At 41.6% G+C, this 24,235-nt stretch overlaps 1 protein-coding gene across 1 annotated transcript in view; it reads left to right on the top strand.

The window, feature by feature from the left end:
- SPEF2 (sperm flagellar 2) overlaps window positions 1-21,530 on the top strand; it is a 180,404-nt gene extending 158,874 nt beyond the window's left edge. The window contains exons 33-37 of the mRNA XM_027075275.2: window positions 2,458-2,550; window positions 8,838-9,017; window positions 15,025-15,264; window positions 15,462-15,584; window positions 21,343-21,530. Of these exons, the coding sequence (XP_026931076.2) occupies window positions 2,458-2,550; window positions 8,838-9,017; window positions 15,025-15,264; window positions 15,462-15,584; window positions 21,343-21,432 (726 nt within the window). The 3' untranslated portion in view covers window positions 21,433-21,530. The remainder of the gene's footprint in view (window positions 1-2,457; window positions 2,551-8,837; window positions 9,018-15,024; window positions 15,265-15,461; window positions 15,585-21,342) is intronic.
- The last annotated feature ends 2,705 nt before the right edge of the window (window positions 21,531-24,235 follow it).

Genomic DNA, 24,235 nt, shown 5'->3' with positions numbered 1-24,235 from the left:
TACCATGTGGTGTATTTTTCATTTCAGTTATTAAGTTTTTTGTCTCTAATAATTCAGGTTGGTTCTTAGTTGTATCTTCCATTTCCCTCAATATATGCATGTGTTTCTCTATCTCCTTGAACAAATGAAATGTATTTAGAGTAGACAAATGAACATCTTTCTCTGTTCATTCTATCATCTGTGTCATTTTTGTGTTTGTTTTCTTTGAGTGATGTTTCTTCTGACTATGGGTCATATGTCATGGCTTTTCTGAATACCTAGTAACTTTATATTGGATGCCAGATGTTGTGAATCTTATTTTGTTGGATGCCCAACTTTATATACGTTTAAATATTATTGGGCCTGCATCAGTGTTACTTGGAATCACTTCTATCCTCTCAAGGTTACAATAAAATTTGTAAGAATGGGTCCAGAGTGGCCAATCTGGCCCCACTGTTAAGGCAGTTATCTCCTGGGGGCTCTCTTCAATGCCTGTGTTTGAGGAGATCCTTCCACTTTGCCTGGTGGTAACATGGACTCTTCCCAGCCCTGTGTGTGTCTCAGGAATTGTTCAGCTTACTCCTTTCCTCTGGTTCTTTCTCCAGCTTCTGGTATCTTCCACAAACACACATCCACAGATTGGCTATCACTCAAGACTTGCAGAGATCCCTCTGTGGATCTCTATGGCTTGTCCTCAGTGCATCTTTAGTAGTCCACCCTGAAAATTCTAGCCATCTCAGCCTGCCTCAATAATAGAGTCTGCCTTCTCAAATCAGGAAGGTCACCAGGCTCTATTTGGATGCCTTTCCTGGCACTGAAGCCTAGAAACTCCATCCAGGCTGGAACACTAATAGGACTCTTTGGTAGCTTTCCTTAGTTCAGGAATTAATGTGCTGTATTGCCTGTTGTCTGATGTCTGGAAAATCATCTTTCATTTATGTTGTTTATTTTTCCTGTTGTTTAAGACAGGAGGGTAATTCTGAACTTTGGTGCCCCCTCATGTCTCTTACCTATGTTCTTTACCTCTATTCTCCCATTGAGTGGTACTTATCCTCCACAGATTAGCTATTGGGCAAGGGTCTCCTCTTGGTCAGTACAAAAGCACATTCAAAGCCTGAGCTCATGCTGGACTTTAAGCTTCTCCTGGGTCTTCTCTCTCACAGGGTTCCACATGACCAGCATCTCCTTTGTTCCAAATTAAAAGAAACCCCAGGTCTCACCTTTGGGACCTGTATCCGCTGACAAGTTACCCAATGCCAGTCCAGCCTTTTCTCAAAGCACAGGTGATCCTTGGAAGAGCATAGGCCAGAGTCAGATTAAGCAAGCCAATGCCTCTTGGAAATAGTGCTGAGAGTGGGTTGTCACTCTGGAAGATGGTAAGAGAGCTAGACCTAGGAACAAAATTCATATGAATATGAAGTGCTTACCATGTACAAAAATTAAGCATGACACGACATATCCTTTAAACCTAAGACATGTTCAACAGCAGGCATGAACGGCAACACTTAAAGGAATGGACCAAATATCCAGTGTGTGGTATAAACAAATCAAATTGGAGTTCAGAGGCAAGATCAAGGAAGGTGTCTCTAGGGAAGTGTGATTGGAACAGAGAATGCAGAGATGTGCAGGTTTACATGGGTGGGCAGGAAGTCACATCAGGTAGGAGGGATGATGTGAACAACACAGCAAGAGTAGGAAATGTTTCTGAGCAGAGAATGATAAGACAAGGTTAAAGTTTTGAGGAAAGTGATATGGTTGCACACTACAAGCTGAAACAAGTAAAAGGGAGACTAGAAACCAAACCAACTCGGAGCTGACTGGGGTGGCCTGTGACAGAAGTAAAGAGGCTCTGCACCAAGGTGTCAGGAGTAGGGATGGAAGGAAGGAAGAGAGAGGCATTGCCAAATGGGAATCAGAGGATTCTGTGATTAGTATCACATAATGGGCTGAGAAAGAGGGGTGTCATTAAAGAGTAGGCCATTGAGCTCTTGAGTCAGCCAGTCACTCAGCAAAAGTTTTTCCAACACTGTGCACTGGCAGCATCACACTAGACTCTGGGAATAGAGAGCAACATGAACAGAACATGAGGAATGTGAGCGAGGGTTATGAGTGCAGACCCCTCCAGAATATCGCCATGCAGGCAAGATCTAGGGCAGTGACCTCCAAACTTCATCACATGTTCTGATGGCTAAAATAGAGCTAGGACCCCCAAGATGTGGGTTTTCATTTATAAATTATACGTGTGTACTACTGAACTAATACATTATTTACATTATCAAATTTTTTAAATAAAAATGACATAACAATGTTATCAAAATATGTGTAAGTGGAAGTTCTGGTATTTTCTCCTGCATCCCCTTGGTTTTTGCCCCCTATTTCGGAGACCAGTGCTCTAGACAGTTGAACAAGATGGGTTCAATCCCTATGGCTTTGAGAGGAACAATCCTTTAATAATTTTCATTTTTGTTTTTTGTATAGGCTGGTCTGTGGTTTACAAGAGATGAAGATCTAAAAATTCCAGAAAATCCCCTTGAACCCCTGCCATTCAATAGAAAGGAGCTTCTTATAGAGGTAATTGCTGAGATCCTTTAAAAAAAACCTCACTACTATAACACTGATAATTTCTTAATCTTTTCTTCCACTTGGTAATTTGTTTCAGATTCCAACCCCCACCCGACCCCCAGTTGTAGACTTTAATGTTCATAAGGTAGCAGCACAGAAAAGTTCTGGGGGAGGAGGCAGGGACCAAAACCTTAAGACAGAGCCCCGCTGTTAACTCTCTGTGTGATCTTGAGCAATTTTCGTAATCCCTCGGGTCTCACTTTTCTCATCTGCCAGGTAAGCCGTTACTCGACACATCTGTCTCTAAGTGTCCTTCCAATTCTAAAAGCTTAGGATAAGGGCAATCATTTTACGAACACAGTAACCACTCCACCTTGGGATACATCCCAAGACCACAAGTGTGTGCCTGAAATTGAGGATAGTATAGCACAAGCAGGGGAAGGGCAGAGGGAGAGAGGAAAGAGAATCTAACGCGTGCCCCATGCCCAGCACAGAGCCCAATGTAGGGCTCAATCTCATGACTGTAAGATCATGACCTGAGCTGAAATCAAGAGCTGGACACTTAACTGACTGAGCTACGCAGGCATCCCTTACACTGTTTTTTTCTATACATACATATGATAAAGTTTAACTTATAAATTAGGCACAGTAAGAGACTAACAGTAATAGCTAATAATAAAATAAAAATTCTAACAATATGCTGTAAGGAAAGTTATGTGACTATGGTCTCTCTCTCTCAAAATTTCTTATTGGACAGACTATACTCACTTGTCATGATGTGAGATGATAAAATGCCTACATGATGAGATGAAGTACGGTGAATGATGTAGGCATTGTGAAGTAGTGTTAGGCTACTAGAGACCCTCTGATGATTTGTCAGAAGGAAGATCATCTGCTTCCGGACTGAGGTGGACCACAGTGGACCGTGGGTGACTGAAACCACAGAAAGCAAAACCACAGATAACGGGGACTACTGTATATGTTTTTGTTCATTTCTCTTTGATTTTGATTAACTTGTACAACATACCAAGGGTTGCATAAGTATTTCCCATGACCCATTAGATTATTATCAATAATATTATTATCAATATTATTATTATCAATAATATTATTAGCCTCTATCCCTGAGGCCACAATAGAAAACAGGACGTTAATATATGTAAAGTACTCTGGTTTGAGTGTAAATGTTTAAAATATGAAAATATACCTAATACAACCAAATTCAATAGACTATGAGAAAAGTTGAGCTGTGGGTTTAGACATCTCTGCAAAGTAGGTGTATTGATTGTCCAATTTCCAGGCAGCCATTTGCTCATAACTGCAGTATGAAACTGAACATGACTCTAATTACAAACTTAAAGTGAAAAGTTCCTTTCAATTGGATGCACAGTGTTCAAGCACCTCTCCCAGATGCTAGCAGGAGAGCAGATAAGAGAAAGGGGTCAAGGAGTTACCAAAGGCCAAGACCTGAGACTGGCAAGGGTGGGGACAGTTTTTTGTCTTGGTCATGGTGGGGGTTTTCAGTGTGAAACTGGAGGATGGAGACCAACCCTGTAAAGCCTTTGGAAGGCCATCTCTCTATGACTTTTTGAACAAGTCTGTGGGCAACATAAGCAGGTTCTTCTGCAAAGAACCTGGCCATCTGAATATGATGTCACGTGAAAGCACTTTGCTTTCCAACCAGAAATTTTTAGAAATGTCAACCGAGGGCAGAGCCTTTCAGTTGCTCACCCAGAAGCTAATGCCAGAAGGTAGACTGTGCCCTAAGACTGTGAGGCAGTGAAGCAGGGAAGGCCCTGTGGGTCCCTAGGGAGGGCATGGCTCCCACATATCAGTATCCAGACTGCTGGGAAGTGACATGGAGGAAAGGAACAAAGTCGGCAGCAGAGACAGGACCATGAAGCCTGAGAAAGAAGTGGGGCAGAGGATAGCTGACATGCGTGTGTGAGTGTGTGCATGTGAATGCGATGTTCAGAGGACAGAAAGGTGTGGTGTTTTCTGCCCCTCAGTGCATCAGAGACTGAATGCTCAGTATTACATAAGTCTCAGTGCTCTTAAACTGGGATTAAAAGCACAGATTCCAATGCTCGCAAGCTTCAAGGTCTTGATGACATTACCAAACCTCTCTGCACCTTGGTTTCTTTCAATCCCTCCCTGGCAGGGTTGTTGTGCAGAGTGAGTGATTGGCACAGAGTAGCCCTATGTAAGTGTTAGCTACACAGAAGCTAGCCTTGCTGACTCTGCGTGGTTGAAGAAGAACAGCTAATGGTTAACATCCTGAGGAAAGGTGTGTAAAGAAAAAAGATAAAACAACAGAACAAGTTTACATCCTTGGCTGTAATTAGAATAGGAAAGACCAAATCAGTGAAGGGATAATGCTCTGTGAAGAAGGAATTCTGAGAGTCAGGAGCCCTGGGCTCTGTCCCCAATTCTGCCATGACTCACTGGAGGATGTTGAGCAGGTCCCTTCACACCGAGGGCCTCTGTACCTTCTTAAGAAGAGGGATTGGACTAGTCTTGGGTCCCACCCAGCTCTTCTGATTTGTTACTTATGCTCTCGGTGACCCAGGGCTTGCCTCTGAGCCACACTGGCAGGGCTCCTGCAGATAGACCATCAGCACTGTCTGTGGCCTTGGATGACCCCAGAGTCCTAGGCACTGGATGAAAGGCCACACTGCATCCAAGAAAGGAACCCTGAGACACGTCTGTGTTGCAATCACATTGTTGTCCTGTGACAGTGACAGCACACTTCATTATGACTGACAGGGTCCCACAGGCCATGTCCTGGCTTCCCAGCTTCCCACACACTCAACACCAAGAGCAACTATTCCAGGATTTTAAAATCCTTAGAGATTTCCTGAGAAAAGACAATTTTTCCATATTCAAATTCACAGCTATTGTTTTAATTTCTCCACAGCTTCTGTTCATGTGAAATCCTTCTATTACTTTGGGCTGGTCATATTTGTTGAGGCCAGGATTGAAATACTACCTGATTATTAACGAATCCCGAATGCCTATTCCTACCTCAGACCTCTCTCGCAGACCTTCTACATGCAACTGCCCATTTGACATCTCCACTTGAACATTCTAGTAGATATTTCAAGCTCACTGTGTCCACCCGAACCCCTGTCCCTGCCACCCCACCACTCCCATCTTCACCCAAAGCCCTCTTCCTCTCAGTTACTGGCAACTCTGATCTTCCAGTTGCCAAAACCCTAGGACTCATACCCAAATCTTCTCTCCTTTTTCAAACACCACGTCCAGTCCCTCGGGAAACCCTGGTAGTTCTATCTTCAACATATACTAAGGATCAGACCACTCCTTCTAAGCCCCATGGCCATCACTGGAACAAACCACAGTCAACCTCACCTGGATGATGGCAACAGCCTCATGATGGGTCTCCCTGTTCCTCCCTTGTCTTAGTTGAGATTACAGGCAGATCATGGCAGCCTCTCCTCAAAACCCCCCATGGTTCTGCATTCTACTCAAAGGAAAAGCCCAAGTCCTGAAGAAGCCAGCCTTGCCTTGGCCTTTATTCCTCTCTCCCTCATCTCCTTCTGTTCTGCCCCAGCCCATTCTGCTTCAGCTACACCTGCCTTCTTATGGTGTAACCATGCAAGGTGCATGCCCACCTTAGGACACTGGACTCAGCAGTTCCCTCTGCCTATAATGCTCTTACCCCAGATGTGCTCCCTGGCTAACTCCCTCCAATCTTTGTTCAAATTTTACCTTCTCAACCGTGCAATCTGTTCCCTTCCCCACCTTCTACTCCTTATTCCTCTTTTCTTGGCCCACTTTTTTGTGTGTTCCCATAATCGCTATCTAATTTACCCAACTTTTAAAATGTATTCTTTATTGTCTGTCTTCCCCTTTAGAAAGTAAGCTCTTCAAGAACAGGCATCTTTATCTCTTTCTTAGTGAATACATTTCAAGCACCTAGAATAGTCCATGCCTAGCACATCTTAGGTGTTCAATAAGTATTTGCCAATACCCATTCATTAGCTCACAGCTTCCTTGAGTCAGAAGTCCAGGCATGGCTTAGATGAGTCCTCTGCTCGGGGTCTCATAAGGCAAAAATCAAGATATCAACTGCGATTGCATTGTCATCTGAGGTCAACTCCAAGATTGGTTCCAAGACTGGCTTCTGAGATGGATCATTGGTAGGATTCAGATCCATGCAGTTGTAGGACTGAGACCTTCAGCCCAAGAGGCTGCTTATTGTTCCCTGCCACATGACCTTCTCCACAACTGGACAGTCTGATTCATCATGGCCAGAAGGAGAGCATCTCTCTGGCTTCAAATCTCTCCTTAAGGCCTGGGTCCTTTTTCAAAGAGCTTACCTGATTAGGTCAGGCCCAGCATCAGGCTTCATTTTGATTACCTCAAAACCAATTGATTAAGGACCTTATTTACATCTACAAAATCTCTTTACCTTTGCTATATAAGGCTACCTACTCATGGGAGTGACTTTCCCATTACATTCACAAACCCAACCCACACTCAAGGAAAAGAGATTATACAAGATAAATATGCCAAGGAGTGGGAACCTTTGAAACTTTCGTAGAATTCTGCCTACTACAATATTTTAAATGATCTTAGGAACACAGCAAGCTTTACCTTTTATAAATATTCAATCCAATGACTTAAAATCAAGCCTGTGTAATTACAGAAAGAGTCTACATATCAGATTATTTCATTTTTTCACATCTTTTTTTAAGATATAATATTTGGTTGCTTTGTTAATGAAGATAATGATGCACCTGCATGGCATTTATAAGTGCAATTCAGTGGAAGTCATAATGAAGTTCAACAATTCCTTTGAAAGAAATGGAAGATAAGCACTCAGGGACCCTGCCATGGTTCTCTGTTAGTGTCAGTCTCCCTTCTACTCTAAGCCCAGCTGGCCATCCCTGGAGTAACTCAGAGGCAAGAGGGCATGAAGAAAACACAAAGTCCTGAAGGAACCCACCAGCTGGATCATGAAAAAGGTGCCCCTACTGTCAGAGAGTGGTTTTAAGCATCTCAGGATAGTTTAGTGCCTGGCTTACAGCAGATGTACCACTCCGTTAACTTTGATAAAAGTGACTGAACAAATGAACTTGCAGACTCCATTGACCTCTGAGATTCTTTCCTGCTCTGTAACATAAAGACTTTATGCAGTTCCCTATCAAAGTTATTTTTATTTAAATTTTTATTGGATTTGTCAAGTGTCAGAAACTTACTCTTCTGACTGTCTAATTAAACGTGCATCCGTAGTTGTAAGTATTGTGGGTAGCCAAGAATAACATGGTATCTATGGATCTAGGCACTTGCTTCTCAAAGTCTAGGCCAGGACCATCAGTGTTAGAATCATCTAGGAGCTTGCCATATGTGCAAAGCTCATATAACTCATAGTCTAAACCTTAGACCATTCAAGAATCATCTACTTTATCAAAATTTAAATTAAAAAAAGAAGATTCTCCAGGCCACTAACTGTACATATACGAGAAGAGCTCACTGAGGAAAGGAGTCTTCTCTACAAACAGGCCCATGTAGGTGCTTGGGTGTGACCTGTGAGTCCCAGGATTTGAGCTACTTTGTGGGGGGGCCTCAGGGGATATTGAGTTCCCACACACTAGCTTTTCTTGCTGCCAAATGCACAAAACACTGCATATAGAGCTGGCTTCCAGCTCAGTCATCTAGAATGAATGAGAGATTACCAAAAAAACTGATATTCAGTGGTTAGCACACTTTCTCCTCCAGTGTAAACTCACAGTGGAAAGAGTCCACATTACTGTCAACAAATTAAGTATGAAGTTCAGAGCAGGATTGACCAGTTGAAAGATTTTAATGGCTAGAGTCCCAGTGGCTTTGGTTATCATTTCCCCCTCTTGCCACTCAGGGTAGGGAGATATACCAGAAGCTTCATATTTGGTAGTCAGGGCCCAGTTTGTCAGAATGGTGATGAGGATAGATAGATGGATGGGTCTTTGTTCTGTGGTTCCCTTTTCCTGCTTCACATGTCATCCCCACATGTTTTTTTTTTTTATTATTAGCACATTCTTTCCTAAATATGTTGATACCATTAATTAGCATACAATTTTCTTTAAAATTAGAATATTGAGCCTTATTTATTCTGTGTTTTAACTTAGCATATTCTTCAGTTAATACTATTCATTATATATTACTTTTACTAATTCAATCCTCAGAAAGTGGCTATATTCCAAAGCTCCTGGAAGGATCTTTCATTGCCTATCCATCTATTAACTACCAGTTTTCACCTTTTATGTTTGATCAGAATTCTTCTTGTGTGACAGTTTTTCTTTAGGCTATTTGCTGACTATGAGAAGGACCCACCTCAACTTGACTACACACAGATGCTACTTTATTTTGCTTGTCATCCAGATGCTGTGGAAGGGGTCTACAGGGCCCTCAGTGTGGCCATTGGGACTCACGTCTTCCAACCAACCAAAACTCCTACTTTTATTGCAGAAAAGGTAATTGTGGTCCAGAAATGGACCAGCAATGGGGTCTGGAGGGGGCTACCAGAAGATCTTAAACTTCTAACAACAGAAGTTTTTTTTCATCTCTGTATTTTTCTGGATACCTAACACAGTGCTTTACACACACTAGGTCTTCAATAAAGCTTTACTCAATTGGCTTAAGAACTAGAGACCCACTGTCAAACAAACAAACAAAAAACAAAAAACAAAAACAAAAACCTTTGTAGTAAAGTCAAAATTCGCTCAAAATTTGTTGGTGGAATCCAAGTTTGTTCTGTAAAGGACAGCCTTTATTTTACATGAAGTACTTATCCTGATAAGTGAATAAGTGGGTATCAACCCAATCTATCTGTCATACTGTGTGGAAAGTCTACATGCAACAAGCCAGGCCTCAGACATCCCACATACATGTGACACTTGATAGTGTTTCAGGCCAAAGCCCAGTCTCCTGAAACCCACAAGTACTTTGTATATCCCACATCTAAAGACAAAGAAGCTTAATAGCTAATTAAACCTCACATTCCCTTTTAGATTTCTAAAGGGTTGGCATTCCCTGGCTGTCTTGGGTGGAAAAGCCTCAGAACAGAGTACAAACTAATGTACTTATTAGATGTTCTTCTGCATGACTTTTTAGTATCCCTCTGACATTTTGGGGACAGAGCTGTGATCCTTGTAATGGAATGTTTTTTCTCTCTTCGTTTATGGACACAAAGGACAGAGGGGTACTGCCCAGTCCAAATTCCTCAGATGTCCTAGGCACACTTGTTTGCCTTTCATACATGTTTGTCAAAATAGACTATGCTGGGTTCTCTGAAAGAAAGAAAGAAAGAAAGAAAGAAAGAAAGAAAGAAAGAAAAAAGGAAGTTTCTGTGACAGCTTTCATATCTAGGAAGAAATAGACTCTCTGAGATGCAACACTAAATTTTGACCTGGGACAAATGAACAAGAGATGTCCTTCCTCTTCCATCAGGGTCAGAGTGAGGCCAGACAGGTGCCCAGTAAGCTGCCAACTCAAGGCTCTTCAACCTGATGTGCTGTAGATGCTACTTCAATACCTGCACAGTGACAGAAAGTGCAGCAATGAGTGTTTATTTCATTCAAGTATTCTGTCTTCTTAGATAGTAGAAGGCCAGTTTCAGTTTTCCCAAGTAAATAAGGAGTCAGATATGGACTGCCTTTGTTGGGACTGCATTTGCCGCTTCCCCAGGGATGCTTCTGTACCCTCCCCCCATAGATTGGGCCTCCCTAAGCTAACTCTGGCATGGATCGCGGCCTGCCAGGAGATCTTAGTCACATGTCTGTCCTCCAGGAGACTTTCCCTGACCTCAGGTGATGTCAGGCAGCCCCTGCCGTATGTTTCCATAGAGTTCTATGTTTCTCCCTTCATGATCCTCCTCACAGTCACTTCTTCAGGTCAGTTCTTTGCTAGACTCTAAGCACCCAGGGGGCAGGGAGGTGCCATCTGTCTTGTTCTGAACCTGTCACAACCCTGAACCCGAATTACTGGCACAGAGCTCAGTAAAGATTTCATTGAGTGGGTCAGTTAATTATGTAATTCACTTTGTAAATAGCCCTGTGGTCTGCAAGGGATACAGAAGAAGGCTGATTTGCTCCCCTAAAGAGACTCCATCTAATTGCCCCCATCCATGCAGAAAACAATGGGTGAACAATGTGCCAGACATGGAAGGAACACAGCGAAAAGGACAGATTAACATAGGGTCTTACTGATCAGAAGAGGTGTTTGTCTTTTCCTTTTTCCCACCTCCCTATCATTGTTTTTGCTATTGCCTCCACCTGGTGTCCCCTTCATCTCATTCTGAAGGGCTCAAGGCCTCCCCAGTATCCAGGGCCCATTTCAACTACCAGATGATTCACGAAGTTTCCCCTGACACTCAAGAGCAACACTGAGAGCTCTCAACGGGGCCCCCTTAGATTCAGATCCTCTCTGGTAGGGCTGGGCACCACTTCATGCATACATGCATTTATTCAACAAATATTTTCCCAGCTTCTCTGTGTACTGGGAACCACCCTTGGTGTGAGGAATAAAGTAAGTAACATATAGACTACATCATATGATAATAAATGCTACAGGAAAATAATAATATAAGGAAAAATACAGGAGCTGGGGTAGGTTGCAACGCTGGGAAGAACAGCAAGGTAGTTGCAATTGTAAGTAAAGACAGCAACAGATGCCAAAGCCAGACAGTGGTGGGGGGTGGGGGGTGGGGGGGGGTGTTAGGTGTATTCCAAAGACCAGCCATTATAGTTGGAGAGGAATGAGCTGGAGGAGAGTAGTAAGAAAAATAAATGAGGGGGAGAAGGCCCCAAGAGCCACTGTAGGGACCTTGGCTTTGACTTTGCTGAGAGATGAGATGAGAAGTTATTGGAATATGGCCATCTGACTTTAAATGTACGGAGATCTCTCTGGCTGCTGTGTTACAGCACACTGTAGGGGAACAAAGGAGGGAAGTAAGAAGAGCTAGTAATTCAGGCAGCTGTTTGTCTATTGAATCCTTCTAATAAGTTATTTCTACCTTGAATTGGGGACAACCTGTTACCCACCTTCATGTTCACCACAGTAGTTGCCACATAGCAAATGTTCAATTAATGTTTATAAACATGGAGGGAAAGATGAGAAGAGGAGAGAGCGAGGAGGAATGGAATTCTGTTTCTAAGGTAGAGAGGAGGAGAGCAGGCATTCCCATCAGAGGCAATAGTGAATGCAGGAGGCTGCAATGAGCTAGAAAATCCAGGAAAAAGGAAGCCTGTCCTAGAATTGTTCCTATAGCAACATACAGCTGTCTGGGTGAGTAGCAGCCAGGCCAGCTAGCACAGGAGGGCTCTGCATCCCCTCTGTCCCTAAACCACTCATTCAGGGAAGCTAATGCCCCACCAAGAAGCAATGCCCCTGGAGTGCTTCTCCTCAAAGCTCTTCTAAAGTCCAAGCACATTGCGCAGGAACTGCTCCACAACACCACAGGGATGGAACAGGCCTGAGGGGCAGGAGGCAGAGAGCGTGCCTGTGACATACCACACACAGGCCTGTTCCTGGCTTCGGGTGAACCCAAGGTGCTTGAGCTTTTGAAGTACAGAATCCGCCCACCCCCCTCATTCTTGCTCACCTCTTGTTCTTAGCATCCTGCCTCCAATTATGCCACTCTGTTTCTGTGCCCTTTCCAGCTGTGTTTGTTTCCTGGGCAACCTCATCCCAGGAAGCCATAATGAGTTTACTCAGAAATAACACCTCCAACAGATCCATATTCACTCCCAAGACATTAAATCAGATCTCTGCTTTTGCTTTCCACATGAATGACTGGAAACATCCACAATATTTTATTCTTCCTTACTCTATTTCAGTGACTCATGCTGTTTTATTCAATGTGGCACAGACTTTCTGTTCAAATCCATAGTTTCTTGGGTAACTTAAAAGAATCCCAAGAGCAAAGCATTCATGAGTATGTGCTGGTCCTAGTGAAGCTTTAAATAAGTTGACATTTGGAAAAATGGTTCATTCTGGCCTATGTGGTGTGGGGTTGTGATGTTGGAATTCAGTAAATTGTGAGTTTGAAACTCCCACATTTTAAAAATCTTGTTAAAGCATCTTGGGAGAGCATTTGTAGTGCTGGGGTTCAAAACATCTAAATTTTAATTCCATCTTACTCTTTTGACACTTTACCCATATTAGTCCCAAGGACTGACCTTCTGTTCTGCCTCTGAGTTGTGGGACTGAACTAATTGAGTGAAGGAAATTCATGGCCAGGCACTGTTCTGGGGACTGTTACCAAAAGGCAACAATTCGTTTATCCCATGATGATTATATCAGGCCTCTGAATAGTTAGTCTGTCTCTAACTATGAAAATAGGGCAGAGAGACAAGGCTCTTTCTCTCTTTTATTTAGGTATCACCTGCTCATCTAATCTGAATAATTATTTATTCACCCACAGGCTTTGTATTTATTGTGTCCTTGTAACATTTATATTGCAGTCTAAATAGAAATCCATTCATCCTACACTACCTGTGTGATGATCTCCAAGCGTCTTAGGTGGGCACAAAAAGGCCAGTTTCACATTTCTGCAATGTAATATTTCAGTTGTTTAAAATAGAGAAGAGTTTGAATACGTAGATAGATGGGTAATAGGTAGGTAGGTAGATAGATAGAAAGATAGACCTATACTTAATTCCAAAATCTTCACCTGATAATGCATTCTCTCTCTGTCTTAGATTAGATTAAATTCCCAGTTTACCAAAGGATATAGAAACCCAACCCACACAGAGCTAGAACAAATGAAACCTGTCTTCATTACACTGTTCACAGCCCCTACAAATCTCCTAAAGGGACTTACCACTATCACAGGCTTCATTTCCTGCTGTATCATAATTTTTTATATATAGGGCTTTCATACCTATTTGGAAAGAACTTTCATGACTAATTAACTTGCACTCAATGCTTATACTGAACTGAATATTTATAAACATTGAAACCCTCCTTTTATTTTAAGCCTAAGTTTATCATTTTTCCTTTCTTGGGATAAAGGAGAGTCGGTATTCAGGTGTGTTATGGCATCTAATCAGTCAACATTCCAAAAACACCCATTTTTCTGTGGCAAATCATCAAATATCAACAATCTTATCATGAAAAACTCACACACATATATGCGTTTATTACAGTGAATACAATAAATACAAATATGTAGAGTATGTGGAAAGTACAACAATGAGTGAAAAAAATATCATCCATTCCCTAACCAGAGGTAAACATTTGTTAACTCTTTACTGTAACTTTCTTTTCTCTTTTCTTTTCTTTTTTTTTTAAAATTTGTATATGTTTTTATTTATTTTTGAGAGAGAGATAGAGACAGACAGAGTGTGAGCAGGGGAGGGGCAGAGAGAGGGAGACACAGAATCCAAAGCAGACTCCAGGCTCTGAGATATTACCACAGAGCCTGATGCAGGACTCAAACTTGTGAACCACAAGATCATGACCTGAGCCAAAGTCGGATGCTTAACCAACTGAGCCACCCAGGTGCCCCTTTCTTTTTTTCACTAATAAGCATAGATATATAAGAAAATGAGGATCCTAGTGTATTTATCATTTTATGGATTTTTTTTCATTTACCTCTATGAGTGTTTTCTCAAGTCACTAGGTACTCTTCTAAACCACAGTTTTTATGGCAGTATAGTATTCCATCACAGAAATATACTATAATTTATGTCACCACTCTCTGATTTTGGAATTGCAGATTTTCTGTGTTTGCTGTAACACTGAACAAACATCCATATATAAAAGTCTTTGTGCAAATGAATGTTTTTTTTAGAATCAATTCCTAGATCTATAATTATAAGGTCAACAGGCAGGAATGTTTTTCAGGTTTTTGAAACACAAGAAATTACTTCAGAAATACTGTACTCTTTACCATACTCATGAGGCCGACTGACTTCATGGCTCTTGGCCGTGTTTCAATGAGCAGCCGTAAAAATCCCACCTGACTTTCTATGTTCAATTTGTTTTCTATTTTGCCATCTGAATGTTTAGTTGGGTTTAACCTCTGGTATGCGAACAAATGTTTCTGAAGCTCTTAGAATCTATCAAGCTTGAGAAATTAACTTGCCGTAACCTCTCGGCTACAGTCAGTTTCCAAAGCAAATCCTTTAAAAATCTATATTCATGTGCAGAAGCCAGACATCAGGCACACTAATTCACTCCAGTGTCCACTTACAGAGGAATCCGAAGTGCCTGGCAGTGCAGTGAGCTGAAGCATCTATGGAGGTAAGACACACCCCACATTGAGGTGTCTGTATCCACAGGCAGAATTGGTCTAGAATCTCGATGTGATCTCCAGTGCAGTTAGTACGCTCTCTTCGGTACTTTGTTTGGCTAGGTTGTGGGAGGCACCATCGCTTCATTGCGTGAAAAGTGTGTGACAACATTGGTGTGTTTAAATGTCTCCATTACTGGAAACTCTTCAGTTTGACTTCGTATTGTCTTCATTAAATCGTGCAGACCTCCTCTTTTACTGATATGAGTCCAATTGAGGAATATCCTGAACATGAGGGAAACTTCATGAGTGAGGAAAGGGAATTAAGAGAAGAAAAGGAGGAAAAGGAAGAAGATATCCCTGAGAACGCAAACACTGAAAAGATTTCTTTGGAAAGACTACTCAAAGTGTTCCGAGGGGGAAAAGAAGTGCAGGACGCTAACAGATTTGCCAGCCACCTACAGATAGAGAACGCTGACTCAGAGGTTGGTTAGACTCCTTCAGAAAAGGGGTAACTTGTACATAAGAAAACTCACCCTCAAGTCTTAGCATAGTTTCATGGAATTGCTCTCAAATGTATCATTGTATAGAAATTATGGCAAATTCCTTTATTAAGTAAAACAAGTTTTTAACCTCTGCAGGATTGTGAAGTTAACTTCACTTTTTTTTTTCTTCTTTAAAGAACTTCATAAAAGTATTTCAAGACCTAGGTGCCAAGAATCTGGAACCAGTCAGAGTTGCTGTTCTTTTGAAGCATCCTTTTATTCAAGACCTGATTTCAAGTTATTCAGACTATAAAATCCCTGTGAGTATTATCCCAAGGTGTCCTAATTCAGTCAAGCTCAGGATCAGGGCATGGTGGGACGTTTCCAGTGCAGACTACAGAGACAGGGGAGAAGTTGGTGCTGGCCAAACCAGGGTCAGAGAAGCTAAGCTGGTAAAAGCATCAGGTTAGAGAAGCCGGCCTGTGATACCCAGCGGGCAGCAAGGCCAGGAACAGTAGAGGTAGCTATCTGCACTATGAATGACACTGTTAACATTATGGAGCTGCCTCATTAGGAAGGGGGCTATCTTGGATCTATGACAGAAGGCTGGAGTGAATGAGACGAAAGCTGGATGAGAGGCAGTATTAGTGTTCCAGATCGTTCCAGCCAGCTAATAACTAGCCTGTGACTGAAGAGTATGGAGAATAGAATCCCCCCTTCCCAAAAAGAACTAAGGAGACCATGATCCCCAAACAAGTGCTGATGTAGTTGTTCTCTCTAATCATGGCACCCATTGTCTATGTAGCGCATACAGTGTGAGCGCACACAGGAGATTGGATGTCAGTTCCATCAGGGAGACACTGTGCAAGATGGAGAAACTGAGGACAAAACCCATAGAGACTAGGCTGCCACAGAAGGAGAGAAGGAAGAAAGGGAGGGCTGCAGTTCAGAGATCACAGTGACCCAGCGAGTCTCTACCGCATGTGCTGAATGTGTGTCCACCCTGGCAATGCCAGGTCTTCAATGACAAGGGACAAGGCAGGCAGAGACACGCCCCAATCAGAGTGGGGCAGGTGTACAGCCTCCTCACATACCGGTTCAACCGTATGAAGTCTCTTTATTTGGCTCCTGCTAGTTGTTTCTTGGACAATTAAGGGTGTGCTGAGTTTAAGATAAAAGCACTTTCACTTCGATAAAATGAAGGTGATTCTAAGACACATTTCTCCTGACTTGTCAGTGATAACCTTCTATGCCCAGAAATGAGACCATTCAGACGTGAATATCTTCAGACCTAAATTTGTTTGTTTTAGATTGCTGATCTTTTTGCTTATAAATTGTATCTCCTCTGTTGGTAATAACTGAAATCAATTTCTAACAAGCTAGCAGACACTCATCTGGTAGTGAAGTATGATGATAGCATTTAGGAACACAGGCTCAAGGATCAGGAAGTCATGGGACTGAATCTCAGGTAGACTACTTACTAGAGACCTGACTTAAACTTTCTCTTCATCCTGGCCCCCTCATCTGTTAAATGGGAATAACAGTCATTCCGACAGAGACGGTTGCAGTGAGAATGAAATGAGCTCAGGCATTGCTCAGGCACATGGTGGGGTTTCTGACACTCGGCAAGGACTTCTGAAATGGTGGCTGCTGTACTTACTCTTGGCCGCTGAGCACTGACCACCAAGGCTAGCGATCCAAGACTTCGTGGGAGACAAAATGAGTATGAACCTCAGTTGCTGCTCTCAACCAAACTCCACTTGTGTGTGTAAGACAATTTTTACATGCAAGAATTACAAGAGAGTGATATGAGGTAAACCACCCAAGAACAACATTACAGGAATTCAAAACATAGGATGTTTTTTGTTCTAGAAGCTGAGTCTTCAAAGACGGCCAGGAGTTTTTGAAAGTGGAGGGAGAGGAGAGGAGATCTACACGGATTCTGCCATTGGGGTGGAGAGAGGACAGCATTGTAGGGAAAAGGAAAGATCTGTGCAAAGGCGTGGACACAGGACTGCATGGGGGAAGGGGAGCCAGTAGGCGTCTGAGCAGGGACGTGATGTGATAGCAACTTCTTCATCTCTAAGTGTTTCTTTGTCTCTTAACCATATCATTGTGTCTCTAACATTTAATTGGCCTCTTTTAAAACAAAGTTGTGTCTCTTTATATAAATAGGCCAAAATATCTGGAAACATTGTTGGCAATTATTCCAAGTTGCTGTGCTCATACATTCCACAAACATTTACTGTTTGCATCAAAACTGATATGTTACATGTTCCTTTTCAGTTTTTTCTATCTCATATTTTCATTAATGAAGACTAGCTTCTTCCCCACGTAGGAGGAGGAGGGCATAGGTCAGTTGACCCTAGAATTAGTTGGGGGGGGGGGGACAGAGCACACCAGAACTAGACCACAGGTTGGAGACAGGAGGGGAGAGAGGACAGAGGAGTGTCCCCAGCTGTGGGAATCCACCCCCTTTTGCTTTCTTCTGGGTAGATGTCATCCTGTATAAGTTCCAGAGGCACATCACCTTTGACTGCATTTCATCTTACATGGCTGTCCCATGTTTTAGGGAATGGCCCTCTCATTTTGAACCAGTAAAATAATTTTCAAACTCCCTTGGAATTATGTATATTAGAATTTATCTTGTATTACCAGGAACCAGTAGAAACATAAAATGATACCATAATTATTTCCTCCCCCAGAGGGAAGAAAACTGTACAAAGTCAGATGATTTGGAAACATCTTGACTCTGGCCAGACCAAATATGATTAACTTGCTGAGAAGATTCTATTCAGCATTTTCCTAAGAAAACAGCCAGTGGATGACTGCCTTTGAGAGTCAGCCCCTTGAAAAGGTGTCCTGACTCCTAGGGATAGCAGGAGTCCATGGGGCTGTTTTTAATGTACATATTTCTCTCTTTTTGGAAGGAGTTTGATCAACTTGCTGTACACCTTGCTAGTGATGTTGTAGACAGTGCGGTTTCTCTACACAGGACTATCTCCAGCAGGGCAGGGTTCTGGGCCACTGCCCGCTCTATCCCAGGAGTGCTTGGACATACTGACTACCAACGCCATCTTTGCACATTCCCCAAATTTCCCTGGCTTGCAGCACCCCTCCGACCTAGAGCCTACCAGCACAGGACATCTGACCTTCTGTGAGTCAGTTTCCCCGGACCATTATCACCTGGTGCTCCAACAGCAGAAAGAGAGTAAGCCTGTCTGTCATCAGTCAGTCTGTGCTTTCCTTCATGGCCAGAGTGCTTCTGCAGAGTCAGCTTCTTCAGCTCCCTGTCTCCTCGCCCCCACCCTCTCCTTCCTGGCCCTCCACCTCAAAGCCATGAGAGGACAGAGGACTGCATAATTGGGACTCATTCATATGACTGTGAATTAGAGACTTGAGCCTGTGCCCTAAAAGCCTAAACTCTGATATTCTAGAACGAAAGAGCTTCTCTTTCCAGTAAGACGTTCCATTCTCATTTTCATTGTGCAAAAAAAGAAAAGAAAGAAGAGAAATGAAGGAAAAGAAAAAAAAAAATCTCTGAAGATTCAGTTTCTACCAAACCCATCCTGTCACCATTTCTGCTCCAGATATCCATGTAGAAGTAAATAGATCACATTTTAAAATGAACTTTAACCACAGTGATGTTATTTGAAGATCTTTCAAGATAAGTAGAGCAAAAGCTAGAATGTGGTTTTTCAGGTTAAAATGTTGTTTGCTGTTATAAACAGTGGGAAGTGAAGGTTGTTGCCTGATAGCTCTGTTTACAAGGTTTGTGTTTGGAAGCAGCAGCATTTTGAAATATATATTTGAAAAAACTGAGTATTCATAGTCATTTTGGCATGTTTAATTCTTGCTCCTATTGGGAGGCATCCTGGCTTTGTGGTTGAGAGAGCTGCCCAAGAGCCACACTGATTGGGTTCACACCTATGCACTGGGTGACCTTGGCCAAGTGACCTCACGGTGCCTTAGTTTCCCCATCTGTAAAATAGGTTACCATACATACCTCATGGGGTTCTTGTATGGATTTAATGACTTAGTACATATAAAGTGCTTAGCTTAGGGCTTGGCAGATAGGATGCACCCAAAAATAAATGTTAAACATTATAATTATTGCTACTCTTATTACTATTGAGGGTTTGTTGGTAATTGCGGTGCCCAGGAAATATTTCTGAGCCATGTGACATTGTATGTGGATAAATAAATAAGCTGGCACTTCATCTCCTGAATTCAGTGTCTGCTCTTTGGAAAGAAAGAAAAGGCTTTCCTTGTTGCAGTGCCATGATGACAGAGGGTCCAAACTCATGTCCCAGAAATCCCCATGTGGGCAATACCTAGGTGCAAATTCCAGATTTGGTGTTGGATCTTATAGTTATTCGGTTAAAGTCATTTATTTAACTTCTGCTTTCATAGATCTTATACAAAGAGGTAATTTCAAGTAATATTCCTAAATTATTAAGAAAATGCTTTGGTTAAATAAATGTAACAAGATCAATGCAGATACCGTAGCTGAGTTGTTAGTGAGGAAAATCAATGAATTTCCTATGACCAATATATCCACAAATGTAAGTGAACACCTGGTTTTCTATACCGACCTAACGAGTATAGTTTCTTATAACAAACACATACCGAATCAATGTAAATTATTTTTTCAGCAAACCTGCAAATCAAGCATATATGCTTCAAGTTAAGGTTTCCATTCAATAGGAGATAACAAAAAATCTTTTAGCATTAAAATCTGAATGTCACAGGGGAATTCTTATAAGCAAATGAGTCAGGACCCAATTACATGAGGACAAAATACGAATTACTAAGAGTGACTTGAAGGGATTTTCATCCCACTGTGCCTTCAGGGAATCTGACTAAGGTTTTCTCCAATCCTCTCATTTGGAACAAAACATGATGGCTGCTATGGTGCATTGTGTTTTCAAAGCACCCAAGTCAAACATTTCCAAACTCTCTCAGCTTTCCTCCATTAACTGCTAGTGAAAATTATGGCCTCTGACTTCAATTGCAAACTTAGCCAGGGCTGATTTAAACATCTGAAGCTGATGATGTTCTCCATGCTGCAGAGTGTCAGGTGATCACAGGGCAGCTCTCACTCTTTAATCCCCAAGTGAACAGTCAGCAGTCGGTATTAGTGTAAATACTCTCTAGTCAAAGAACACGTAGTATTAACAATGGGGAGCGGCTGTTCTGTTTCACTTCACTTGAGTTTGACCTCTGTCTGTAGGAAATCTGCATTTTCAAAAAACAAGGTCTCACCAGAAAATGATTCACTATGATTCCTGGCAGTGACTGAAAATAAGCAGTATGTGTGTCACTCAGCAGGGGTCAGCTCAGATAGTGAATTAACTCCTGTCTTCTTGAGTAAAATGACCTCAGTCAAATTGAAACCTTTGGAACTCAGCTCTGGAGAAAAGAGTTACATTCTTAGAACATTTCCCTAAATCTGTGAGGGAAAGAAAAGAAACTGCATAAATATAACTACATTTTTCACACGTGTTTGTATCCCTTCTACATTTTGATAGTATTTTACATTTATTTTTTTCAATGACTGTGATCTAAAATGTAAGACACTGCTATTTTAAATGGACAAAAAACAGATCGATTTATTCCTAATATTAAAAAAAACACGGAGAAATGTAATAGTCTCCCCTCAAAATAATCCACTCATCTAAAATTCTGTAAATCTGTAGATATGGTTGATCTGGCATTGGAATTTTTCATTAATAGTAAATGAATATGTTTTTTTCATGAATAAGGAAGTAACACTTAGGCTTGTTCATTAGGTGCCAAACTGTGTAAATTACTTTTTATAAATGTTACTTAATCTAATGTGACAATTCCAGTCATTATTAGATTAGGAAACAGAGGCTCCAAGATCTTTGATATCTTTCCAAGGGTACAACCAGCAAGTTGCAGGGTGAGATTTAAACTAAATAGAGAACCATTTTCTTAAAGAAAAATATCGAAATAAAAACAACTTACTGTTTAAGCACTGCCATATATTACATGATCTTTAATCCTAAATCACTTATCAATGTCTCTTACTTCTCTTTTAATCTCTTCCCTTAGGATATTAAAATAATTCTCCAAAGGAATGAGCATGTACAAGGAAGTGATGGAGAGAGATCTCCTTCGAGACTTACAGAGGAAAAGAAATGAAAATAAGAGTGTGATTTTTATTACTTGGCAATGAATCTTCCAAACATAAAATGTAAACATGGTGTTTGTCATATATGTTGTCATTGTAAGTATAGAAATGACTTAGACCTGGTTATTAGGGGCAATGAAAAGGGGGCCTTCCTTAACTGGGAGAATATTCTATAATAAACCTTAAGTACAGAGCAAAAATACAAAGCAAGAAGGAATGCATTTTGACGTGATTCTGAAAATAGAAGACACCAGAACAATGCGTTCAAAAATAAACACACACATAAGTCATGAAAAATCACTGTGAGAAGTATGTACATTAGGCAAATATAGTGGAAATTCCCCTGAATCTCCACATCAGGGAAGTTCTGATATGTACATTTTGTGGTTCTGGCTCCACGTGCAGTAAAATTCCAAGGTTCATCCCACACAAGTTGAAGAGATGGCTGCATCATCAGCTGCTGGTACAGCCATGCTACTAGCATCTATTTCTAATCCTTTCCTAATAGAATATAATATTTCCTATATAGATGAATCTACTCGCACCATTATATCTTTTTCCTTGTATATATTAGTGACTCAAATTCAAGGATACTTATCTCAAGAAAATGTTTTCTTTTTAAGTGAGTGATGGCGTCTTCTCAGTGGTGGGCCTTCTCTGAAACCCCTTCTTGGTCTTTGTCCCCCCTGACTGCTCCTTCTGAGCCTCTGTAGCTGCTGGATACTCCTCTTTTACTCAACCTCCAAATGTTGAAGGGCTTCAGAACTCTGCCTTCTCCATCTAAAGTCAGTCCCTGAACGACTCCTCCATTTCCATTACTTTGTGGGTATTACAGAGACTAACACAGAAATTTCTATTCTTCTCACCAGTGCCCTGAAATCCAAACTTTGCTTTTACTGTCCATTTGATTACCATATTGATCACTCACAGTCATCACAAACTCAACATGTCCAAGCCAACAGAGGGAACCTTTCATGATGCAGGTGAGGTCATGTCACCCCTCACTCCAACCCTCTGTCAGCATCCCATTTCGTGCAGCATCCAGCCCAAGTCCTCACCCTGAGCTTACCCCTTGCTACCTCTCTGATCTCATCTCTTGCTATTTTGCCCCTTGCCCACTCTACGTAAGTGGAGTGGAGCACTTAAGTGACAAATCTACCTCGTTGATCCTAGAACACACCAGAACACTTCTGTCTCAGGACTTTTGCATGTACTTTTTTCGCTACCTAGAATGACTTGCTCCCAACCTGTGTGGCTTGTCCCCTCACTTCCTTTCGGTGCCTATTTAAATGACACTTTGTCAGTAAGGCCTTCCCTCAACAGGTAATACAAAATAGAAGTAAGCCACACCCCAACACAACACAATTTTTTTTCCACTGTACTTATTTACATCTGACAAACTACATGTTTACTCTTTTGTTTGCCTGTCACTCCACTAGGCTGTGAGTTCAATGAAGCCAGAGATTTCTCTTGTATTCTTTATTGCTGTGCTCCAGAACCTAAGACTAAAATTATAGCCAACTTTAAGTTGTATTGATATATTTGTGCAAAATGGGTGGAAATATCACATTTAGATTGATCACCATGAATGGTGAGCAAGCCGAAGACAATTTCTATTGTTAGTAAGATTTATATTCTATTTCTGGACCGTGACATGTTTCCTTAATTTCCTTCTTGTGGGCTCCACTACCAGAATCTTTGTCTTTAAATTATGGAGGGTGGTGACCCAGAAGTACAGAGATGTGGTAGAAACTCTGCCAGAGATTTCCAAATTTCAACTTAGCCAGTTCACATGCAGTTTTGGTTATTACCAGATAATTCTAGTTTTTCTAGAGAAGGAAGGAGAGGAATATCTGAAAATTGAGCTCAAATAAATAAAATATCATGATGAGGTCACAGGCAGTAAACTAATCTACATTTAGTCAAGGATTGAACAAGACAAGGCAGCACTATTTTCCAATAGAAAAAAATTAAAAGCAGAGCTGACAGTATCCCTTGCTGTCCTAATGTTCTTGCACAGCATTGTTAAATAAGGAAATTGCAGAATCTCCCTCCTGAGGCCCATTGACTCATCTAAGCAGTAGGCAGGACAACCACCACATGAAAGTTCTCCCTGGTGGGTATCTGCTACCATGTCACAATCTGTTAACCATCATCAAGACTAAGCAGATGTTGTGACTGGGCATGACCCAGAGCCGAAAAAGGAGCTCTCCCACACAGGTCCTGGAGCAGGCAAGGCATGCAACTTCACGCTGAAACCAGAGGTTGCATGGGATTCTCCCAGACAAAGGAGGAATGTTCTAGAACTCATCCACTCAAGGGCCTTTCAAGTCTTATAATTTTAGGGAATGCCTCACTATCTTGAAATCATTTTGATTGCACTGAATATTACCGTGACCTCCAGCTATTGCCTTTGTGACATGGAAGGCTCTTATCCTAGGGCTCTCTTCTGGGTATCATGTGATGTTTACAGGATTATTCATGATTTCCTTGGGAACAGAGTAAACGAATATGGACTAAATGCAAGGACAACTGAGCCTGGAACCAGTGGAGGGGCACAAAAGATTCGTCACACAAATTATTCATTACCTCTCTCCTCAAGAGATTGTTAGCTATGGGAACTAATGCCCATGTCTGTCTTACTGATCTCTGTGATACAAAACATCAACAAAGAAATTCAAACAGGGATGTAGGATCCAGGCGACCTAGAATTATGGTTGATGCAATGTTGGAAGAGATTTGAATTAAATTATGTTTGATAAGAGAAAGAGGACCCAATAACAAGGTTGAGGTACTAATAATAGGCGACTATAC

Source organism: Acinonyx jubatus, chromosome A1 (assembly GCF_027475565.1).
Source record: "Acinonyx jubatus isolate Ajub_Pintada_27869175 chromosome A1, VMU_Ajub_asm_v1.0, whole genome shotgun sequence".
Classification (NCBI taxonomy): Eukaryota; Metazoa; Chordata; class Mammalia; order Carnivora; family Felidae; genus Acinonyx; species Acinonyx jubatus.
The sequence above is the reverse complement of the archived record's forward strand: the minus strand, read 5'-3'. Positions and strand labels throughout refer to the sequence as shown.